This window comes from Micromys minutus, assembly GCF_963924665.1.
Source record: "Micromys minutus genome assembly, chromosome: 27".
Lineage (NCBI taxonomy): Eukaryota > Metazoa > Chordata > Mammalia > Rodentia > Muridae > Micromys > Micromys minutus.
The window spans coordinates 30,134,950-30,159,178 of NC_137962.1; the positions used below are offsets into that span (position 1 = coordinate 30,134,950).

At 46.3% G+C, this 24,229-nt stretch overlaps 2 protein-coding genes across 2 annotated transcripts; one reads left to right on the forward strand and one right to left on the reverse strand.

Moving 5' to 3' along the window:
- Positions 1–1,095: 1,095 nt before the first annotated feature.
- On the forward strand, positions 1,096–17,130 carry SYCE3 (synaptonemal complex central element protein 3). Its single transcript, XM_080938930.1, has 3 exons — positions 1,096–1,132; positions 10,358–10,466; positions 16,929–17,130. Exons 2-3 carry the CDS (start codon positions 10,358–10,360, stop codon positions 17,084–17,086), a joined length of 267 nt encoding a protein of 88 aa, XP_080795056.1. The 5' UTR covers positions 1,096–1,132; the 3' UTR covers positions 17,087–17,130.
- Positions 17,131–18,545: 1,415 nt separating this feature from the next.
- Positions 18,546–22,328, reverse strand: KLHDC7B (kelch domain containing 7B; the record flags this gene model as incomplete). Its single annotated transcript, XM_080939498.1, has 1 exon — positions 18,546–22,328. The coding sequence occupies one exon, from the start codon at positions 22,326–22,328 to the stop codon at positions 18,546–18,548; it is 3,783 nt and encodes a 1,260-aa protein (XP_080795624.1).
- Between the last annotated feature and the right edge of the window lie 1,901 nt (positions 22,329–24,229).

Sequence of the window (24,229 nt, forward strand, 5' to 3'; positions counted from 1 at the left end):
ATTGTATTTATGAGTGTTTTGCTTGTATGTCTGTACACACACCATGGAGTAAGGTGCCCTTGGAACTGGACTCGAAATGGTTGTGCTGGGAACCAAAACTAAGTTCTCTGTAAGCATGGAATACTCTTTGTTTGTTTGATTGGTTGGTTGTTTTTTGTTTTAGGGGTGTGTTTGTTTGTTAGGTTTTGGAGAGTTTTGTTTTGTTATTGGTTTGGTTTTGTTTTAAGACAGGATTTCTATGTGTAGTTCTGGCTGTCCTAAGACTCCCTATGTAGACCAGGTTGCCTGTCTCAGTTGCAGGCATTAAAGGACTGACTGTACCACCAGCAGCCAGCTGCAATAAATGCTCTTAATTGCTGAACCATCTTTCCAACCCCACACCAAGACTTCACCTCTAAGTAGAGCTTTATGTTCTTGGGCCATAAGTACTGAGTGGCTCTGTTGCCTGTCTTTGATTAGTGATATAGGGACCTATTCTGTGGAGAAACAGACATACAGGGCAAATTTGGGCTAAAATTGGTGCACAGCATTTCATCTGTATGTACTGTGTGGTAATACCCCTGCCTCATCCCTTCCACCAACCCCCGTATCCTCCCCCCTCAACCCCTCCCCCGAGTCCTGTCACTCACAAGCACTGACTTCCCCTATAAGGCATGTGCAACAATGTCTGTCACACATAATACTGGACATTTTACAAACGTTTATAGCACCTTCCCAGCTGGGTGCTGCCCTGAACACCAAGGGACACCGTAGTTGGACAGGGCCCTGCCCACATGGCTGCACACGAGGCACGAAAGAAAGGAACATAATTGTCAAGCACTGGAGACTGCGGGAGTTGGGGAACACATGTAGGAGGCAGCACAGGGCTTCCTCATCTCTACTCTGTTCTCACTCAACCTCCGGCCACCTAAACCCAGGATAAGACCAGGTAAGGCCAAGCTGAAGACCAGAGAACAGGCTCCGCCCACTGGAAAGTCCCGTCCTTAGGAGGAGAGCCAATGAGGGCGAGAGGCCAGTTCCAGTGGGCGGGACTAGTAACGGAAAGGGGCGGGGCGTCGTTGCCAGGAGTCCCTCCTTCCTCTCCCGCCGCGCGTGGGCTGTGGAGCTGACTGGAGCGCGGGCCCAGCCAGAGGTGAGCGAGGCCGGCGCGCCCTGGGGTCCGACTGTCTCGGCATGCCTGGACCTTAGGGGTTCTTAGAGTCTGGGGCGGGGTCCCCACGGTACTCACCGCCCCACAGGAAAACCTTCAACCCTCTAACTCGCCACTTGCTTACGCCCCTCCCTCCTCGCCTGCCTCTTTTAACACCCCACCTTTCACCTTGGTTTCTACACCCTCAAAACCTGACACTTTCCTTCATATCCTCATCCCACAGCCTAATAGCCCATCCTTCTGTCTCCTCTTCCCACATTCCACATACCTCCCCTCGGTCTCTTTTTTTACCTCAGCAAAGGTAGCTCCCCCGTTCTTCTCACCTACACCCTTATTCCCTGCCCCTCAGCTTCTTCAGCCCATACTGAAAATGACTCCCCTCATCTCACATCTTTATCTTCTCCTCAGCTTCCACACTCCATACTCCTGATGCCACCCTCATCTCACCCCACATCCTTGCCTCCCCGCCTCAGCTTCCTCAGCCTACACCTCCGGATGCTTCCTCTTATCTCAACCCACATTTTTTTGGGTTTTGTTTTGTCAGGGGCTAGGGGGTCCGGAGTAGGCTGGACCTGGAACTAGCTCTGAAGACCAGGCAGGCCTCAAAAATCACAGAGATCTGCCTGCCTCTGCCTCCTGAGTGCTAGGATTAAAGGCCTGCACCACCACATGGAGGCTTTGACCCACACTCTTACCTCTTCTCAACTACCTCACCCCACAGCCCAGATGCCTCTCCTTGTCTCTTTACTCCACACTCTTATTACCTCCCCTTACAATCTTCAACCCACCCCACCCATTCTTATCTCTCTTCCCTCGTCTCTTATACCCTTGCCTCTTTTCACCTTCCTCAACTCATACCCTACATGCCTCCCTTCAACTCCACACTCCAAAATTTATCTCCCTTCTATCAGCTTCTTCAACTCATATTCTTATCCCCTTCCCTCCATCTCCTTGTTCCTATAAGACTCTGGTCAGGTCTTCAAACTCTTAAGGGTCTCTTCATTCAGTCTTCTTACCCTATATCTAAAGGAAAAGTGCCCTTAAGCTTATCATTTACAGCCAAAGTTCTCCACTCCTCAGCACAAACATCTCCCTTCATCTTCTTCTCTTCACGGTTGTGGTTTGAATAGGAAGACGCCCCATAGGCTCATGTACTTGAATGCTTGGTCATGAGGGAGTGGAACTCTTTGAAAAGATTAGAAGGATTAGGAGGTATGGCCTTGTTGGAGTAGGTGTGGCCTTGTTGAAGGAATTGTGTCACTCTGGGTTGAGCTTTGAGGTTTCAAAAGCCCATATCAGACCTACATGCTCTCTCTGCCTATGGACCAGGATGTAGCTCTCAGCTACTGCTCCAGAACCTGCTTGCAGGCCATCATGCTCCCTACTATGATGATAATGGACTACACCTCTGGAATTGTAAGCAAGCCCCCAATAAAATGCTTTCTTTTATAAAAGTTGCCTAAGTCATGGTATCTTCACAGCAATACAACAATATTTAAGAAAGAACTTGGTACCAGAGAGTGTATATTGCTGTAACAGGCCTGACTATATGGCTTGTTGGTGAAATGTAGACTTTGGGACTTAGGATTAGGAAAGCAGTTGAAGGCTTTACATGAGACTTAAAGGGCCATTCTAGTAGGCGCATGAAAGATAATGGTGCTGAGACAACTTAGATTCTGATGGCTCATCTCATGAAGTGTCAGAGGGTAAGAATATTAGTAAGTGGCCTAAAGATAGTTCTTGTGATAGTTTGGCAAAGAATGGGACTGCTTTTTGCTCTTCTTCAAAAAATCTGCCTGAGATCAAATTTAAGCATTTTTTGGACTCATGGCATTGGCAGAGGAGATTTCAAGACAGCCGAGTATCAACTGTTTCATGTGGTTATTTGTGACTGCTCTTTTACAGTATCTATAGTGAAAAGGAACAAGTGGAGCAAGTAAAATTTATAGAATGTGCAGTGTGAGGAAAAGAGTAACACCAGGAAATGTTTTATGGGGGCCAAGTTCAGTGCTCAAGGGAGTTAAGTTTAAGGAAAAACTTGAAAAAATATAAAGAAAATGTTGACTTACATTTTCTCAATGAAGGTTCCCTGCTATGCCACTAGCTTGTGTCAACTTGACATAAAACTAGCCAGCACATCTGTCCAGATGCTAGTGACCTCCAGATTGTTAAATGTGATGATCACTATTTATTGTTCTACTTAGAATATTTTACTTTCTTGGCTTCAAAAACATCAGTCTAACCTGGTTCTGTCCCTGTCCTTCTGATAGCTTCTTATCCGTTTCCTTGGCTAGTTCATCTTCCCAGTCTCTAGATTTTGAGGAGTTCAGACCTCTTACCCATTTTCCTTCATTTTCTAGATTGTTTCAACTAGTCATGTGTCTTTGAATGTCACCTATACTCCAAAAACTCCCAAGTAAAAGTGTGCAAACACATTTTTCACTATACTGTTCACAGTATTTATGACATATTCACAATCTAGCTACTTTTTACTACTTCCATTTCTGACAAAGATTCTGGTCCAAGCTCTCTCGTCCTTTATCTGAGTGGGATTTTGAATCATCTCTTCTCCATCTTTGGTCTATTCTTAATTGTGTGGCTACAGTGATTTTTTAAAAAATGATCGTGGAAGGTGTGCCACATCTCTTCAATCTCCCATCTCCAAATAAAAGCCAAAATTCTATGTAAATACCCTTCCTTAATGTCTCACCTTCCACTTCTTTCCAGCTTTGCTAACTTTATTTTGCTTACCGACACCCAACACACTTGGCCTCAGGGCTTTTCTTTTTTTGTGTGTGTTTCTACACACTGAACTCTTCCCCCATGATATCCATAGATTTTTGGGCTTGTTCGTGTACTTACTTTCTTCTCATTTATTTCAAATGTTAACCAGAGGACACTTTATGGCCCATATGATATGGAATGGTTCCTCCTACTTCCTGCCTCTGAGCCCACTTCATTTTCTCCTAGCGCCTGTCATCACCTGATATTTTACGAGTGTGTGTTTACTGCCTCCTCCAACTGAAGTGAAAACTGCATGGGGATGGGTACTGTTACATCCTGTTCACTGATATCCAAGCACCTCAAGGACATAGCATCCTATAGATATTTGTTGACGACCCAAATTAGTTAGCTACGCTGTCCTCTCTTCCTATTGGCTTTAAGTATATACTCCTTGGCTCCCTACATTTTTGACCACGTATCAGTTTTATGTAAATTGTTTCCTTCTGCGTTTTAAGACTTTTTTTTTTTTTTTTTTTTTTTTTTTTTTTTTGGTGGTTGTTTTGAGAGCAGAATGCAAAGAAATCAGAGATAAAAGATTAAGAATGGGGAAGTAAAACTCCTGCTTTTTACTTGGGGTTGGGGTCCAAGCTAGCCTCAAACTGATGATCCCCATGTCTCAGTCTTATGAACAGTTAGGATTGCACTCATTCTGCCATACCCGGCTCCTGCTCATTTTCTCTGCTTTCTAACTCGTGAACGATAGATAACTCTTACTACCTTTCAGGAAGAAATTGTACAATGGAGAGAACCGTAGTATTTAATAGCTCTTATCTTGGGTTTTTATTGATGTGATAAAAGACTGTGAACATAAGTAACTTGGAGAGGAAAAGAATTATTTTTGCAGTTCCATTTCACGGTCTGTCACTGAGGAAAGGCAAGGCAGGAACAAAGCAGGACCTGGAGTCAGCAACCAAAAAGACTGTGGAGAAATGCTGCTTACTGGCTTGCTCCTCATGCCTTGTTGAGCCAGCTTTCTCTGAGAACTTGGGACTACTCACCCAGGGTTGGCAGCACCCACAGTGGGCTGGGCCCCCTCACATCAGTCATTAATGAAGAAAAGGGCTAACAGATTTGCCCATAGGCCAGTCTTATGGAGGCATTTTCTCAATCAGAGTCCCTCTTCCCTAATGACCCTCATTTGTGTCAAGTTGACATAAACCAAATACAGCACTGTAGTGAGGATTAAAGGGTAAAACCTATGCCTGTTTAGACACTGGAAGCATGAATTATTCAAAGCTCTTTCTCAGCTAATTTTGGTACAATATTTTTATCTCACTCATCAGTCTAGAGTTTCACAGATCACCACTTTTCTACAGATATAAGGACAACTCCTTAGAAAGTAGTTAGAAACTATACCAGTTTATGAAAGCCATCTCACTGGCTGCTCTTCCAGAAGTCTTGAGTTCAAATCCCAGCAACCACATGGTGGCTCACAACCATCTGCAATAGGATCTGATGCCCTCTTCTGGTGTGTCTGAAAACAGCTACAGTATACTCATATATAAAAATAAATAAATAAATAAATAAATAAATACTTAAAAAAAAAGAAGAAGTAGAAGATGCTCCTCTAGTTCCCATGGCATTACCCTTGACAAGTAGTGGCTTGTTGTATGGTACCAAGTATGAATTCTGTCCTACTGAGTAGTCCTGTCCAATCAGGTAGCTGTTGGTTACCCACAAGTGTCCCATTGCATCTTCCAGACACCTTGTTGCGCCAGTCATTATTGTAGTTCATAAGCATTACATCCGGATACGGCTATTGATGGCTTTTTTCCTTGGCCGCTTGCGTGGCTCCTTCCAGTACTGTGAGAGCTAGTCCTCAGGGATGAGGCTTCCAGGTCACATCCAAATAGGCTCTCCCAAGTCCAGTGTCCAATGTTTGTGGTAATTTCAGCAAAAGGGACTTACCTTCTTTTTCCATAAGGTACTAACGGCTGTAGCTTAAGTTGTTTTAGGGGTATCTTTTGAATTGCCCTGACCAAGATGTGTAACTTCAACTAAACTGTATAAATATGTATGTATATATGTATGTATGTACATATATAAACATATACATAAACACATATTATGTAAAATTTAAATAAGCATAATTCCTTATGGCATTTTATTTTTTAAAGATTTATTTATTTATTATATATAAGTACACTGTAGCTGTCTTTAGACACACCAGAAGAGGGAGTCAGATTTCATTATAGATGATTGTGAGCCACCATGTGGTTGCTGGGATTTGAACTCAGGACCTCTGGAAGAGCAGTCAGTGCGCTAACCACTCTCTCCAACCCTCCTTATGGCATTTTAAATACCTTTAGTGTTATTTGCCCCTCTTCCTCCGTGTTGCCCTCCCCAACCCCTCCTTAGGTTAGTTCCCCCACACCTATTTCCCATTTCCCCCTTCATAGCTACTGTATTGTACTATTCTCCTCTCCCATCCACCCTTCCACATATGCCCCCCCTTTTTTGAAACAGGGCCTACTATGTTGCCTTTGATGGCCTGTAACTCCCTGTGTAGACCAGGATCACTTTGAACTCATACAGATCCACCTGTCTCTGCCTCCTCAGTGCTGGGTTATCATTGTTTATACTTTCCTGGTACCCATAGCTCTTCAGGCTATACATTCACTGTGGTGGTTTGAATGAGACTGGCCCCATAGGTACATATGTCTGAATGCTTGTTACAAAGTTAGTGAAACTATTTGGGAAGGATTAGGGGGTGTGGCATTGTTGCAGAAGGTTTGGCCTTGTTAGAGGAGATGTGGCCTTGTTGGAGAAAGTGTGTCAAGGTGTGTCACTGGAGGTGAGCTTTGAAGTTTCAGAAGTGCTCGTTCTCTCCCCCACCCCCGCCTCCCTCCTGCCAATCAAAATGTAAAGGTCTCAGGTCCTGTTCTAATGCCATACCTGTCTGCTTCCCATCATGAAGGTCATAGACTCTACTACCCTTGGGAACCATGTGCCCCAAGTAAAATACCTTCTTTTATAAGAGTTGCCTTGATCATGGTGTCTCTTCACAGCAACAGAACATGAAGACACTCATAGCTAGAAGTTCAGAGCTAGCATTCACAAATGAAAGAAAATGTGGTATTTGCCTTTCTGGGTCTGGATCACCTTACTGAGTATAATCCGCTTACCTGCAAATTTCCTGATTTTATTTCACAGCTAAATAGTATTCCGTTGTGTTTTGAACCACATTTTCATTATATGCTCTTCAGTTGAAGGGCGTTTAGGTGTTTCCATATCCTAGATGTTATAAATAGAACGGCACTGAGTGTGCTGGACAGATGACATCTATGGAGTAGAATGTCAAAACCTTTGGGTGTGTGCCCAGCAGTGGTATCACTAGCTATAGAGAGGATTGATTTTTTAGCTTCTTAAGAATTCTCCAGATTTCCAGAGTGGCTCCTGTTTTAGTTTTATTTGTTTAAGGCAAGACGTCAGTTAGTTCACGCTGGCCTCAGACCTGTTCTGTAGCTTATAATGGGATAATCTTGAAGTCTTTCCCCTTTTCCCTGTAACTCCCAAGTGCTGGATTACAGTGTGTGTCACCATGCCCAGACTCCTCAACTCTTAAATCAACAGTTATGCCAAGGACAGTGGTACATGCCTATAACCCTAGTACCTGAAAGGAGAGGAAGGAGGAGCGGGAATTTGCGTATCTTTAATTACAAAGCAAGTCTGAGGCCAGCCTGAGCTACCCGAGACCTTGCCTCAAAAACAAGCAAAAAAGTCAACACATTGACATTTCATTAAAGTTTAAAAATCTTTTTAAAAACTTTACCTTATTTACTGTAATTTTCCCCTAGTGTACAAATTTCTAAAAATATTAGAATTGTAAACAGAAATGCATTATTTGTGCCCATTTAATTCTGCCTGTATACCTATATACCACCACCATGTACACACACATGTGTGCGTGCATGTGTGTATAAACTTACTGAGTCTAATTACTGCTACCCCTACGTTCGTGTGTTTAAAACCAACCACTTAGGATTGGGTGCTTGACCCTGAAGAAAACTTTTATCAGCATTGACTGAATACCTATAGATATTCATCTAAGAAGATAGCCATGTGACATCTCCCTCCACTCCTGTTGGCATGTCACCTGGTCTTGTGCAGGTCTTGTGTAGGCCATATAGTTATCATCTGTGGTCCCAGTCTCCCTAGCATGTCCAGAAGAAACTGTCTTGCAGCAGTCATTCTGGTCCTCTGGCTCTTACAATATTTCCACTCCTCTTCTGTAATATTCCTTGAACTTTAGGCATAGGGGTTATTAGGTTATAGATGTCCTGCTTGGGGCTGAACACCCCACAGTCACTTAGACTACACATTTTGACCATTTGAAATGGATTCCAGAAGCAGCTGCTTTGATAAAGGATGAGAGCTGCACTTATCTAGGGATGTAAAGGTGAGCATTTAGAGGACAGTTGGAAGCTACATTATTTGGCAGCACGCTAGTAGCCAGTTATCCTCTAGGGTCTATCCTCTTCAGCCACAGGTTCTTGGCTAGGTTTACAGAACCAGGCATGAGTTTCCCTCAAACAAACAAGCTTTTTAGGTCCAAACAGAGAGCTCTTAGTTACCCTCAAGGTATAAGCACCACTATTGCACCATTGGGAAGATCTTGCCAGGTCAGTAATGATGGTTCTCAGACATTATAGTGGAGTAAATTTGTTCCTCCTCCTCCCCCCTTGGCAGCTTATACATCACATTTTGATGCTACGAGACCTAACCCTTGGGGAAAGTGCTTTCAAATAGCAGTTTCATTTCTTCAAGCACTGTGACAGATTTGTATGGGGGCATCAGCAATGGTATTGCCTTCATGCTATGGCAAGCGACCAAGAAGAATTACCATCACCTGTATTGTCCAGGGGTCTCCCAGATTTCAGTCTTTAAGTTTGAGTGTGTGACTTAGAGCAGCCAGTCAGAAAAGCAGAAAGGAACTGTTGTGGGGTGATGGTGGTGAGAAGGAGCTCTAGAGAGACATGTGGCAGGAGACAGATTTGAGAAAGAAAGAAAAAGGTGAGATTACGTGGAAATTGGGAAGGGAAGAGGGTACAGAGGGAGAGGAGGAGGGATAAATAGCATTAAAAGTGTTTGGGAAAATCATTGAGAAACCCATTATTTTATAAGCTTACCTTAAAATAATTTTAAATGGAATTAACCCCACATCTGGAAGTACCTTCCCCAAGGGTTAGGTCTCATAGCGTCAAAAGGTGACGTATAATCTGCCAAAGGAGAAAAATTATCAACAAATCTACTCCACTGCAAAGCCGGAGAACCACGCTACTGGACTGACAAGTTGAATAATGCTTCCCACAGGAGCTACATGAAAGAAAACCCCCAGCCCCAGGCAAGCCATACCTCCCTGTGAGTTGTTTATAAAGTATATTTTAAGCCTAGTAGCAAAATTTAGTAATAACTTTTAAAACGTCTTTTGTTCTTCAATTGTGTTAATACCCGAATGATTTCTTAATAGGTTCTTTGATTGGGTTTTAGTTTTGGTTTGTTTGGTGTCTGTGTGTGGTTCTTTGACAGATTTCAATGTTTAAGGCTGGCTTAAAATTCATGATGATCCTCTTGCCTCTGCCTCTCAAGCACTCCGATTACAGGCAAATTCCACCAAGCCCAGTTCTCTTAAGAAATTTTTATAAATGTCACATCGGGATTCCAGTAAAGCTTGAATTCTCTTAAATGCTCCCAAACCATTAATAAGTTTTGGTTAAAGATTATGGTCTGTAATCAACCATACATTTTAAAGTAGAATAGTATAATTGATCTAATAAAAATAAATAAACTTTTAAAAATAATATTAGATTAAATAAATAAATCTTTTTAAGGAAAGGAAGGAAGGAACAAAAAAGACAAAAGAAATTTTCCCACAGACATGCCCATAGGCCAATTCAATGCAGACAGTTCCTCAGCTGAGGTTCCATCTCCTCAGATCTGTCAAGTTGACAACTGACAATAACTATGACACATAACAAGGGTCAAAGAAAGAAAAGAACAGGGGCTGGAGAGATGGCTCAGTGGTTAGAGCACTGACTGCTCTTCCAGAGGTCCTGAGTCCAATTCCCAGCAACCACATGGTGGCTCACAACCATCTGTGGTGGACCCAATACTCTCTTCTGGTGCGTCTAAAGACAACGTGTGTGTGTGTGTGTGTGTGTGTGTGTGTGTGTGTGTGTGTGTAGTGAGTCTTTAAAAACAGAAGGAAGAAAAGAACAATCAATAGTGCTAGTGCTATAGTCTATGTAGACCCTTCCACACAATTTTTGTCTAACCGGCACAGTAGCTCTAGGCCGTAAGTGGTGATGTCTGACTCTTGAGAGACAGGGAAACAGTTGTTTGGGGCTTACTCATCTGGGAGCTGTAGAGCGGGAGCTAAAATGTCAGTAAGCCCCATGCAGCTCCTTTTTGTTCCCTACCTAGATGGCTGATTCCGATCCTGGGGAAAGGAGCTATGATAACATGCTGAAAATGCTGTCCGACCTGAACAAGGATCTGGAAAAGCTATTGGAAGAGATGGAAAAAATCTCAGGTAGGATGTCTTCCCAGACAAAGTCCCTCCCCTTCTTTCTGATGGCTTCACTGTTCCCCAAACATCTGAACCTATATCAAGTGCTTTCTCTAAGGAGGGTATTCCTGACATCCTTCCAACTTTTACAGCTTGTAACTATAGCAACACAACAATTGACAGTTACTGTGACTGAGTTATTTTGTGATTACCTTCCATGGGATTACGTCTAACTTCTACCATTGGAGCATTGTTGCCTTCGTGAGGGCATAGTAGAGGCATGCACTTGACAGAGCACCAGACGTGCAGCGCATGGCAAGTGAGCAGAAGCTGAGCAGTCTCTGAATTATTTAAGTAGAAAGGTTTGGAATGACCACGATAAGACTAGTGCACTACTAAAACAAAAGGCACAGTGCCGTGGGTAAGACAGCCAGGATGGGTGCACTTCTTCATTCTTGGGAGGGAACATCATTTTACTCAACATGTTTCCGTGAAGCAGTAGTAGCAACAGCATTATAATTTTATATGTTCTTAATTCAAAATATGTGTAATTCCAGAGGCATGTGCAGATCTCTGAGTTCTAGGCCAGGCTTGTCTACAAAGTGAATTCTGAGGCAACCTGGGCTACATAGAAAAGCCCTGTCTTAAAACAAAACAAAGGGGCTGGAGAGATGGCTCAGTGGTTAAGAGCACTGGCAGCTCTTCCAGAGGTCCTGAGTTCAAATCCCAGCAACCACATGGTGGCTCACAACCATCTGTAATGGGGTCTGATGCCCTCTTCTGGTGTGTCTGAGGACAGCTACAGTGTACTCATATATATGTAATAAACAAGTCTTTAAAAAGATTTTTAAAAAACAACAAAAACAGTATTTAAAAAAAACAAAATACTTAAAAAAACAAACAAAGGTCATAATTCTTATAATCCATGAGCCCAAGTTTTGCCACAGGAAAGGGGAGGGGCACTTTGCAGAGCATTGAGCACATAGACTTTACTCAAAGGAAACCGTTTTAGAGCCGGCATGCTGGCTGTGAGTACATGAGGGCACTTGTAGCTGAGCCTGACAGCCTGAGTGCAAGCCCTGGAACCCACACAGCCAAAGAGGAGAATCGGCTCCTATACGTAGTCGACCTCTGACCTCCGCACATGCACCATGTCAGGTGAGCATGTGCCTCCCAAGTGCTGAGATCAAAGACATGCATAACCGTCCCAGATATATTTTTTTTTAACACAGAAAGCATTTTCTCCAAACCATCTCCCTAGGCCCCAGCCCCCATAAATTGAGCAGAAGCCCCACTACATAGCCTAGGCTGGCCTCCAACTTATAAAAATCTGCATGCCTCTGCTTCCTGAGTGCTGGGATTAAGGGTATGCCGCCACACCAGGCCACCATGAAGTTCTTATTCTCGTAGGATAATGTAGCTTCTCTGACATATAATACTCAGGTTTTAACTGTGTCCCACAGCTGCTGTTGGCATTGGCGTTATCACCATCACCTTTACCATGCAGGGAGTTGCCCCTCCTCAGACTTTTGTCTTATTTTATGGTTTCAAGCTTTCCTTGCATGCTTGTTCTCCCAGAGGAGTTTGTGTTAAGCCTATACATGTGGTATTTGTTAGATCTTTGTTTCCAGGGCTGGAGTGAACCCAGGGCCTTTGACAACTGCAGCAAGTGCTGTATCCCATGCTCCTTCCTTTACACCATGTATTAGCATGTTTTGTTTAGGCTCCTTTGAGAAGTCTCTCTCTAGCTCAGACTGGCCTCTTAATCCCTGGTAATGTTCCTGCCTCAGCCTCCCAAGTGCTGGGATTACAGGGATGAGCCACCACACCTGGTGGGAAAAGTGATTTTGTTTGCTTGTTTGAGACAGGATCTCTCTATATAGTGTTAGGTCTGAGGGGAAAAAAATCCACAACTGTATTTAGAAATGTACAAAGAACTGGCCAGACAACTGTCTCCACTTAAGTTGGTGTTTCAGAAAGCAGCCCCTCACTGGCTTTTGAGATCCTTTTTATGGGAAAGGGGTAGGGTTCCTAAAAAAATAGCTGTTAAGATAATTGGCTGTTAGCCCTGAACAGAAGAGAGGGAGACTCAGGGTACAAGGCTGCCTGTGGGGTAGATAACTGTGAGAATTCATCCTGAGAAAGGGGAGTGAGTCATCACAGTGAAGAGGTGGGCATACCTCATGGGGTTACAAGTTCAGCATAGGTTGAAAAACATGGTTTGCAGAATTCATTTGGCTCAGGAAACAAAAACCCATTCTTGTATAGCATGGAGCATTAGTAACAATGTATAACAATGCAGCTTTTTAACAACTATGTGGCTCCTTTCTGGGTTTCATAATTGCTCTGATTGTCCTAGGATTCACTGTGTAGACCAACCAGCCTGACCTCAAACACCCCTGCCTCTGCCCCTACCCTTGCATCCAAATCAGTATCTGCTATCTACTGCTGCGGAACCAGTCCAAGAGGCTGGAAACCAAAAGCATTTGCTATGGCCCAACTTTGGGAGGTAATATGTACTTGGCATAACGTGCTGGTTCTCCTAAGATCACAGTCATAATACCAACCATCCAACCATGGCTTCAGTCTTTAAACACTTGAGTGGATTCAGGAAAATCTGCTTCTAAACTCATGTAGATAGTGACAGGAGATTTTTTCTCTTCCTTTTCTTCTTCTTCTTCTTCTTCTTCTTCTTCTTCTTCTTCTTCTTCTTCTTCTTCTTCTTCTTCTTCTTCTTCTTCTTCTTCTTCTTTTTTGTTTGTTTTGTTTTTGGTGATAATGATGACAGTTCTGGAACTTTGGGAATACCAGGAACACAGTCTCTCCCTGAGCTATGGTCTAAGCAGGAGGCTTTTCTGTGTGGCCTCCTCATGGGGCTGGTCTTAACTTTACCTGTCATTTCTGTGTCACAACACATACTGTGCACTTCCTTCTCAGCATGTTTCACGGCTTCTGATGATCTGTGTTCTCCCACTGCAACTTATTATGGACGCTTCAGGAACACAGATGTGTCCACTCTATAGCCTGATATATGGTGCCGGGGATGCCCCACCAAATGGCAGCACAGAATGGCCATCAGTAAATAGTAAATGAACTGAAACCTCAAGAGACACACTTCTGAAGTGGAGTGTGGTAATACCTATAATCACAGCTCTTTTAAAGTAGAGGCAAGAGGACTAGGAGTTCAAGGTCATGCTAAGCTACATAGCAAGGTTGAGGCCAGCTTGAACTACATGAAACAAAACAAGAGAGACATGTCTCCTATTCTATAGATTCTAAAATATTTCCCTTAGATCAGAGGACAAGAGAGCTATGCAAATGACTGACTGTCTTTCCTTACAGTGCTTTGAGCCATGTGGCTAGCTAACCTTATGAATGATTCTAACTAACTACAGGCATGAAGGGGCCTCTGTGTATCTAAAATACAGATGTCACCAAAGTCATTTGCAGCTACAAATATTCTTTTTTTTTTTTTTACTTATATTTAAAATACATCTATGTTGTGTTGTGGGGTGTTTTGCCTGCCTGTATGTGTGACTTGCACACTTCTGCAATGCTCATACAGGCTAGAAAAGAACATCAGATCGATCCCCTGGGATTGGAGTGATAGGCAGTTGTGAATGGTCTTGTGGGTGCTGGGAATTAAACCCCTGTCCTCTGGGGAAGTAGCAATGCTCTTAACCACTGAACTGTTTCTCCAGAGTACTATTTGTAGAGGAACCTACGTGAGAATTTTTCTCTTAGGATAGAGTTCTCGCTTTCCTTTGTTTATGTTGTCTTTTTTATTTTATTTATTCAGGAGGTTTGTATTCTTCCCATGTTAGGAATCAACCCGAGGCTTCATACATGCTCTGAAGGATGTGGTGGTTTGAATGAGATTAGTCCCCCATAGACTCATACATTTGAATACTTGGTCCCCAGTTAATGGAACTGTTTGGGAAAGATTAGGAGGCGTGGTCTTGCTGGAGAAGGTGTGTCAGGCCAGGCCCAGACTCACTCTCTGTCTTTGCCTGCAACTTGTGGACCAGATATGAGCTCTCAGCTACTTCTCTAGTACCCTGCCTGTCTGTTGCCAATTAAAGCAAGTCCCCAATTAGATGTTTTCTTTTATGAGTTGCCTTGGTCATGGTGTCTCCTCACAGCAATGGAAGTGACTAAGAGAGAGCTTCACCACTCAGCTCCAGAACAGAGTAGTTTTAAAGGGTAGATTCATCCCTGGGCCTTATAAAAGAATTTTTCTTTCTCTGCCTTGGCCTAGGAAGCTCATAGGAGTTAATATGTTCTGTGGGGTACTAAGTGAGATTCATTCTTTGAGGTTTTTTTAATCCCTTAATGTTATTTTCTTTCTTACCTTAAGTTTTCACCTTGAGCACCTAAGCTATTTACTTTATAATAAAGGTTTCCAATTTTAAACAGTTCTTCTCATCTGGGTATCTAGTTTCACTGCTTACAATTCTACCTTCCACCAAATATTGAGTATAAACACAATCCAGCCAGGTCCTCTGACAGCCATGACAAGAGTCATGTTTCTTTTAGTTCCTGTTAAAATTCCTTATTTCCATCTGATCTCTGATGGGGACAGCTTTACCATCTGTAGGTCCCAAGCATTCTGTCCAGCATTGCCTATATCCTCTATGCAGACATCAAGGTTCTCTGTAAATTCCCCTTGTCTGCCTGAACCAGAGTTTCTTTTAAAGCTCTCTTCATTAACTGTGTCATGCATGTCGGTTCTGTGCTTCAAAACTCCAGCCACCTCCAGCCCCACCAAAACTGCTTCCATACTTCCAGGTGTTTCTTGCAGCAACATTCTCCATTCAGACACCAATGTCTGACTAACCATCTGGGCATAGATACTGTAACAGATATTCACAGACAAGGTAGCTTTAAAAATAAACATTTGTTTTGCATGGTCCTAGAGTCTAAGACATCCAAGATCAAGGTGTCAAGGAGTTATCTGATGAGAATTCTCTTCAGTATTTCTATAGTCATCCACTTTCTCCTCACATAACCAATTGCAAATGTTGTTCCTTTCATAAAGACACCAACCCCATGTGTCATGAGACCTCTGCCCTTATTACTGCACATCTGCCAGAGGCCCATCACCTAATACCCTTAACATGGGACCATATTTGTACATAAATATAGAGCTAAGCATACATCCAGCCCATATGTATCTGTCTGGTTCTCACTGGATGCTAGGAGATGTCTCTATCTTGTGAATGAGGAGACTGAGTTAGCAAATCTGCACCCTTGTTCCTGCTCACAGAGCTGGCAGGTAGAGAGAAGGGACACAGACTCTGCTCTGGCCTCCAAATCCGTATGTCATCCGCTGTCTGAGGTTTGGCAAGGGTGGTCTGCAGATCTTTTGTGCTAGAATGATGCCCAACCTGCTAGACAAAAATTTGGTGTGTTATGGAATGGGCTGGTGATGTACATTGTAGGAAGTGTCTGGTCCAAACACTAAAGATGTATACTATAGTAGTAGACATGTATACTAGTAGTAGAGATGTATACATTCTGTCGAGACCATGCATGATCTTATCACCTTTTCTAGTAATTTTTCTATAACTAAATATATGCTTCTCTCCACTACTTCAAGTCTGTGATGAGGTGATGTTGCTTACATAAATGCACACATGCACATCTCTCTCTAATCATTTTCCTACAGTCTCATTGGTTACTTTCCTTGGTGATACAATTTCCCAACATAGCCAATATTCTTTTACCCTTGTAGAGGAATTTTAAGGGGACATATTTGCTGTGCTATGCTGTCATGCAGAGGGGCAGCCATGTTCTGCTAAAGTTCTAGAGGGAGAACCAGAAGTGGATCCTACAGAACGAGTCACACACACACACACACACACACACACACTTCACTATGTCTGCACAAAAAACATGTGTTTATTTAGAGACCCAGTAGATGCTGCCCTCAAGTTGTTCTGAGAAAAAGCAGAGATGCTTGTCTGTGTGATAGAGAATGTTCAAGGATACCTAACAGTGAGGCAGCCCAACCTTTCCAGGAGAAGGACCCCTGTACCTTACTGGTGTCTCAGATTACTGAGTACAAGAAAACATGTAATCTGTATCTTGTGGGTCTAGAAAGATGGTCTGCTTACCTGAGCTCGTAAGCTTGGGTAGTGTAAAAATGATGACTTCGTAGACGTCACCTGCAGCCATTAGCCGTGAACTACACACACAGGTAAGGGCACATTTTTGCTGTGACTTTCCTCCCATTCCATATCAGACCAGCCTCCAGCTTGTTACTGTTATTGACTCAAATGCTGAGAAGTTAAGACTTCTAGAATGTTAGCAGGTGTCACTGTTGCTAATGTAGAGAGAAGTTTTATGGGGGTTTATAGCGCCTTATAAGCTTTCTCTCCTCGGGAGACTCAGTATCTCCCATGGTCTTAACCCTAAAGCTGAGCAGAGTGAGGTCCCCAAAGCGTCAGCACCTGTCACCTAACTGGGCCTGTTTGGCTGTTGTAGTGCAGGCGACCTGGATGGCCTATGATATGGTGGTCATGCGTACCAACCCCACACTAGCAGAGTCCATGCGCCGGCTAGAAGATGCCTTCCTCAACTGCAAAGAGGAGATGGAGAAGAACTGGCAAGAGCTACTCACCGAGACCAAGCGCAAGCAGTGAGCCGTCACCTGTCACCAGCCTGTGGGCCGAAACCAGGAACATGGGTCCAGAAGCCCAGATGTGTAGCCATGTGCATGGTACTTGTTTCTCAATAAACTTATTTTCAAGCAAACCAAAGGATCCCTCTCGGTCTTGCACAATAGTTGACCCAACTTCACAGCAGACTTTGTAAGCAAAGATGAAAAGTGTGAGTAGTGCTCTCAGTGAGCCAAGCATAGAAGAAAAAGAAACAAAACGGAGCTGGCAAGATTGTAGATGCAGACACTTGCCCCAAGGTTGAGAGCCCAAGTTCTACATAGAGGGTTCAGGAGAGAAGCAATTCACACAGCCGTTCTCTGGTCTCTGCTCTCCCCCCATGACGCTTGCATTCCCCTTACAATAATCATAAATAATCTCTTTTTAAGATATTTTATTTCCTGTGTATGGGTGCTTCACCTGAATGTCCGCCTGTGCACCACATGCATGCAGTGCCCACAGAAGCCAGAAGAGGGCGTCCAATTCCCTGGGACTGGAGTTACAGACAGTTGGAAGCCACTGTGTGGATTCTAGGAATCAAACCTGGGCCATCTGGAAGAGTAGCCAGTTCTCTAAAACACTGAGTCATCTCGCCAGCCCCTAAATTGCTTCTTTTTTTTTTTTTTTCTTTTTAAGGAAAAAAATGCTCTAAACCAGGTTGAAGGGCAGGGCAGACAGCAGCACTCAGGTTTATTTACCTGCCTAAGGTGGGCTTTCCGTGGCTGAAGGGAGAAAGCATGTCACTTCGAATGTGGTGGCAAACCAGATGGCCAGACGTCACCAATGACAGGTGTCCAGAGGAGGGTTACATGGCTTGTCCTAGCTCACACCAGTAGCAGAAAGTTATAGCTAGAGTAAAACGCAGGGCTCATGTAGAGGGGAGCTTGTGAGACTGGTGTGGGAGGAAGCTTAAGAGAGATTCACAAGGGGACAGGTGATCCTGAACCAGTGTGGGCAGGGACTGTGGGCTGTAGAGTGATTACCCAGTCAGGAGACAGGATATATAAGTGACATCCAGATGGGGGGAAGGGGAGAATCAAGCCTGACTCCCAAATGGCCTCAGGGTAGCAAAAATCCCAGAATGAGAACATTTCCTCAGGAGCTCTTTGCTTCCTCTTCCATCTTGAGGGAACGTAGGAAGTTCAAATAGGTTTCTAGTGAGTACCACGGGATCCCACGGACGGAAGTGGCTTTGATAAAACGAAGACATCCTAAGCAAGGGCCTGGGCCAAAATCAGCAAGGTGTAGTGGGATCCAGGAGGGACTGAGGGAACCAGAGGTTCAAGGGGAGGGAAGTAGAAGGGATCTCACTTCAAACATAATTAAGTCAGGAAAAGCTTTGGGCACAAGAACAGGAAGTTCTGGCGGTAGGCTTCTTCCCCTGTCCCAGGTCCACTCAGACCCCTGCAGAGCATCCACACAGTTCTGGTTACTGTCCAAGCACTCAGATTGTGGTCTGCAACCAGGTCTTAGGGGGCAGAGTCAGAGTGAATGGATAGAGGACCCCCTTACTTCCCAGTGGGAAGGGCTGCAGCTCCTTGGCTTGAAACAAGGCAGTGCCCTCTGAAACTGTGAAGGTAGCCGTGACCTGGTGGTTGAGACAGTAAATGGTGTTGCCCAATACCGTGCAGTGGAGCGGGGCGGGGTCAGGCAGGGGCAGGGAGGCAGCACGGCTCCAGGAGCCTGTCACCGTGTTGTAACGCATCACCGCAGCGCCCACACCCCGCAACAAGTCAAACCGGTATAGGAAGCCCCCTAGTGCCACCATGTCACTGGAACGTCGGTGGCTGGCGCTGTAGGGACATTCATCCCATGAGTCTTTCACGGGGCAGTATCTGAGCAGCCGGTAGAAGAGATGACCCCCTGTGACATAGATTTCTCCTCGGCAGACCACAGCCTCATGGGCCACAGGGAAGGTGCCCTCAGGGAGGGATGCTCTGAAGGTCCAGGTATCTGTGCGCGGGTCATAGCGCTCCATGCTGTATAGACACTCACCTCCAATGGCATAAAGCATTCCATCCAGAGCCACCAGCTTGAGCTGGGCCCGGGCTTGCTGCATGGGCCGAACCTGGCTCCAAATGTTGGTCAGAGGATTGTAGCAGAATACCTTGTTGGAGCAGACAGCCTTGGCACCAGAACCCCTGATGCCCCCTGCCAGAAACAGATAGTTATGCATAGTGCAGAGGCCACAGCCCCGAAGTGGGACCTCCTCTGGTACTTGAGTCAGGGACCGCCACACATTCTCTTGCGGGTTGAACACATGGAGGTATGTCTGAAGATGCAAATGCTCAGACCTGGTTGCCGGAGCTTCCTCGCTATGAGGGCCCCTTGTGAGCCCTGAGCGGCTCACCTGATAAAGGCTGGGCAGCACCAGGACCCCCAGCACCGTCTGGCCCTGGCAAGTCCGCAGGTTCAGGATGCGCTCCCTGTCGGCTCCGCTCAGCTGTCGGTAAAGGTGTGGGTCTCCCAGAACATGGAGTAAGTTGTTGCTCATCAAGGCATAGGTCTCCTGGGCTAAGCCCAGCTCCCCATGCTGCTGGGCAAAGGCCAGAACCTCCAAGCAGCTGCCTAGATCTAGCTTTGGGGGCCACAGTGCCACTGTTGTGCTAGGCTGCGAGGCCTGTGAGCGATACTTCTGAGACCCCTCCACCACTCCCCAACTCCCAGGCTTCTGCAGAAAAACCATAAGCTTTTGGGTCTCTCTCTGCTTCTCTGTGAGGATGTCCCTGCTGTCTGTGGGTCTGGCTCTCTCCTTCAGCCCCTGCCCCTGGGGCTTCTGGGGTACTTCTTGGGTCAGTATGTGTTCAGAGCTCTGAGCTATGCTGCGTTTCCTCCTCCGTTGCCGAGGCTGAGGGATGGGCTGAGCATCCTGCCTCGGAGAAGTAGACAGTACAGGACTGGGCTGTGCCAGGACCTGTGGGGCAGCCACAGGCTCTGCAGCTGGGGGCAGCAAGGCTAGACTCTTCTGCTTGGTTTCATCTCCTCTGGGGTCTGGGGTGAGAGATGTATTAGTCTCTAAACTTATTGGTGGTGTTTTACATCTAGCCTCAGCTAGGCTCTCTGGTCTGTGTTTGTCCTGGACACTAGTGATGGCTCCTTCAGACAAGGGCCCTGGATGTATATCTTCAGAGTATGTGGATGGGCTAGGCCCTGCAGGACTCTCAGGATCTGCCCTTGGGGCACTGCCTTGGGCCTTTTCCTGCCTGGGGAAGGGGTGGCTTCTAAGAACCATAGTAATTAAATTGCCCCAGCTATTTGAGATTCGTCTCTCTGGGGAGCTCTTGGAGAGGCCCACATTAGATTCTGTAGACATGGGCCTTGGCTCACTGTCTACTGCAGGATCTTGGGCTGCAACTAGGGCAGAGGCTTGAGTTGGGGGTGATGTTGGGGGTGGGGTTGCTGTTGAGATTAGGGTTAAGGCTGTAACTGGGGGTGGGGATGGGGTTGGGGGCGATGATAGAGATGGAGTTGGTGCTGAGATTGTGGTCAAGGCTGCACAGGGGAACAATGTTAGAGATGGGGCTGCTGTTGATATTGGGGTTGGGGCTGCTGGAACTGGGGCTGTGGTTAAGGATGAGGCTGAGGTTGAGTTTGGGGGTAATTTTGAGGGGGGTGCTAGGATTGTTGCTGGAGCTGAAGCTGAGGCCCCTGCTGAGGTTAAAGTTGGGGTTGGAAGGGGGGCTGGCTCTGCTCTGGGACTGTCACCACCAGAAGGACCCTGGTTAACTTCCAGGGGCAAATTGTTTAAAGGGGCAGAGGTAGAGACTGCACGGAGGAACCCAGGGCTGGCCTGCACTGCCGTGGCAGAGGATGGAACCAGCTCAGTGTCCTGGGTCGGAGCGGAGGCTGGAAGGCTGTGGGACAGGGTGCAGCTGAAGCCATACGTGGACTTCTTTGTATCCATGATAAATGCACGGCTCTGGTCTGTAGCTGGCTTGCTAGCTCTGTGCTTACTTTCCTCGCCTTGACACGACCCTCTCCCTTTCCCAATGAGGTGACCCTCCCCTAGTTTCTCCAACTTGCTCTGGTCAGCCACTTGGTCCACTGCGCAAGCCTCAGAGTGCAGCTCTTCTGGCAAGGTACCTTGGGAGGGGCTGAAGTTGCTGGTGACAACAGCTGCCCCACTCTCCCGGGACCAGGCTTCCTCACTAGCCAGAATGTCCTGAGTCTCTCTAGGGCCGGGGGAACCAGTCTCCTGGCTCTCACCACCCTTAGCCCCTGAGCCTACAGTGCTGGCAGGAGAGAGATGGAGGCTGCTTTTCCCACACACACCCTCAAAGGAGTCCACCTGAGGTTGACTATCCACAGCATCAGCTGGGCCCATTGCCTGAGGAGCCTTGAGCCCCTTGTCCAAGCTGTGTGATGAGGGGCCTGCAAGAGGACTGCTGGTGAGGATGTCCTGTCTGGCCGAAGCTGCCGTGTCCACAGCATCCCACACACTCACCACAGTGCCCAGGCGCAGAGGATCCAGCTTTACGGGACGGCAGGGTCTGTCTCCTGAGCTGGCACCAGGCCGCCGCCGCCTTCGCAAGCTGCCTAGGCCTCTCCCCAGAGGGCCAGGAGGTCCCACAGCCAGGTGCCAGGGGCTGGTGTCCTGTTGCCCCATATGGACAGGGCCTTGGCCAGCTGCCTCCTTACCGTAGGTTCCAGTTGCCTCCAGCTGCACCTCTGCTTTGCTGTCAAGACTTCGAGGGGTAAAGTGGATCATGATGGGGACGGGAATATCCTTTGCTTTGCGGTGGCCCAGGGAGAGAGTTTCTGGCCTGGCTGGCTCCTTTCCTTTCTTTCCCAGGGCTGCTGGGGTGATCCCTCTGCTGGCCACCTCTCCAGGTGTCTTATGATGAAGCCAGTCATCTGGAGCCATACTTCTGTCTATTGATGGCTCTGAGTCCTGGGTCCTAGCTGTAGCAGATCTCTTCTGGCCACCTCCGGGAGCCTCTGGTTTCTGCCGTCCCCTGCTCTGCCCCTCACTGGCATCACTGTCCTTGGACTCTGGGTGCAGGGCCTGCCTGACTCCTCCCGCCTGAGCAGGTTGCACACCTGTTGCTGTGGATGCTGAGCCTTGTGTCTCCTGGTCCTCCCTGGAGCCGAACCAGTGCAAAGCCAGCGCTAAGGTGGCTACCCCTGCTAATGCCAGCAAGGTGAGTAGAGCTGCATCCCAGTCGTCATCTCCATCGTCATCCCAGCCCCAGAGGGGCCCTCCGGCCTCGAGAGCACCCTGAAGCATGGCGAGGCGAGGACTGCAGACCCGCTGTGAAGAGCCTGCTCTGCCTGGCGGCTATACGTGCCCCACCCCCACTGAGCTGCTGGGTGTACAGATGGCATTGCAAGCAACTCACCTAGGACAGCCCTGTTAAGGTGGACTGATTCTCCGGGCCCTCGAGGGATACCTGCCTACATTCAGGCTTGCAGGGTTGTCGGTAAACCCAGCTGGGCGTATCAAGAGAGCCTGTGGTTTGCAGAAGCCTGCCCTGTTGTCCGGCCCCCATCCAGGCCCTTTGCTCAGGGTACTAGGGACAAATGACACGGTTCATGTACACTCTGCCAACATCTCAACCCATTATCTTCTGCCCTAAAGACCCCCCTATAGCCCTGAGTTCACCCCCACACCCTTTAGGCTATACAGGAGCGCTGGCAAGGAAGGGTTAGCACACTGGGAGATGTTATCTTGAATCTTAGCAACATGATACAGCCCTGATGAAGTTACCCGAAACCGGAGAGGCCGATTCCACCACAGCCACCAGGGACACCAGTGGGGGGTGGTTATTCTGGTGGGCTCTCGGGCTGAGCACAAGAGCCCAGGATGAGGGTCATGTGAGTGACCATCTGGGTGTGGTTGGGACAAACACCATCCTCATTCTCCCTCATGCAGCAGCTGCCAAGCATTGCTCCGAGAAAAAGTCAAGAGGGTAGATTAAAAGTGAGGAAGACTGAAGAAAACCCACTGTACCTCCCTCTCTAATGCTAAAGCCCTCCGGCCTCCTTCACCCTCTTGGCTTGCTCAGGCATCACCTCGGTGTGCCTCTGAAGAACTCAGGGCACGGCCTACCTCTTATGTAGTCAACATGTACCCAGATCCTTCAGAGACCCTTTCTGGCTCAGGTACTTCTCTACCCCCTCATCTCTTCTCATCCCGGAAATCCACATCAGGAGTGAGTCTTAATGCATTTACAAAATAGGACCTGAGCACATAAAAGAGACTGGGTTTCCCCAGAATAAAGGGGAACTAGAAGGAACAATGGGCCCAAGGACTCCTTTGACTCAGCCATCAAAGAGGTGCCAAGAGTGTCCCTGGCACCTCGCCTGGGCTCTGCTGAGCCTCAAGTATCGAATCTGGCCTGGTCCCATCCAGCTTCCCACAGAACTATTAGGTGACAGTAAGAGAAGGTGAGCCCCACACCTTAAGGTGGACTTGGACTGCAGAGGACTCCCTTGTCTTTATTCTCTGTCCTAGTCTTGGGCTCTGTCTGCTTTTGTAGTTAAGTTTGGAGACCCAGGGCCCGCTATAGATATAGCGGACCCTGGATCTCAAAGACAGAAATCACATGGCCATCTCAATAGATCCCAAAAAAAGGCTTTGACAAAATCCAATTATGATCAAATCCCTGGAGACAAAGGGACAGAAGGAGCATATTTTAATACAGTAAGTACTAGGTATGCCAAACCTACAGCAAGCATCATACTAAAGAGAGAAACACTTAAAAGCATTTTTACTAAAACCAGGGACAGGGAAGGATGATTAGTGTCTCCATTTTTATTCAGCATATTTCCTGAAGTCTTAGCTACAGAAAGAAAAAATAAAAATGGGCACACATAGGAATAGAAAATGAAGTAGTCTTGTTTGCAGATTCGATACATAAGAGACCCTAAAGACTCGTTATGTAGACTAGGCTGGCCTTGAACTCAGAGCCAACCTGCCTCTGTGTCCTGTGAATAGGAATACCACCAGTGTGTAAGGCCACAATTGGCTTGGTACCTAAATTTTGTTGGCTATTACTTTCACCTTCATCAAGCCCACTGATAGATATTTATTAATTCTGCTATTTTGTATCTTTTCGTTGCATTTTCTTTTATTTTGATTGAGTCGGGATCACCCTGTATTTCAGGCTGGTCTTGAACTTGAGATCC

What these genes read in the sequence shown, in the direction of transcription:
- SYCE3 (XM_080938930.1), top strand. Translation starts at nt 10,358, where the DNA reads ATGGCTGATTCCGATCCTGGGGAAAGGAGCTATGATAACATGCTGAAA. An exon ending in AGAGATGGAAAAAATCTCAG is followed by an intron (nt 10,467 to 16,928) that starts GTAGGATGTCTT and finishes TGGCTGTTGTAG; the next exon opens with TGCAGGCGACCTGGATGGCC.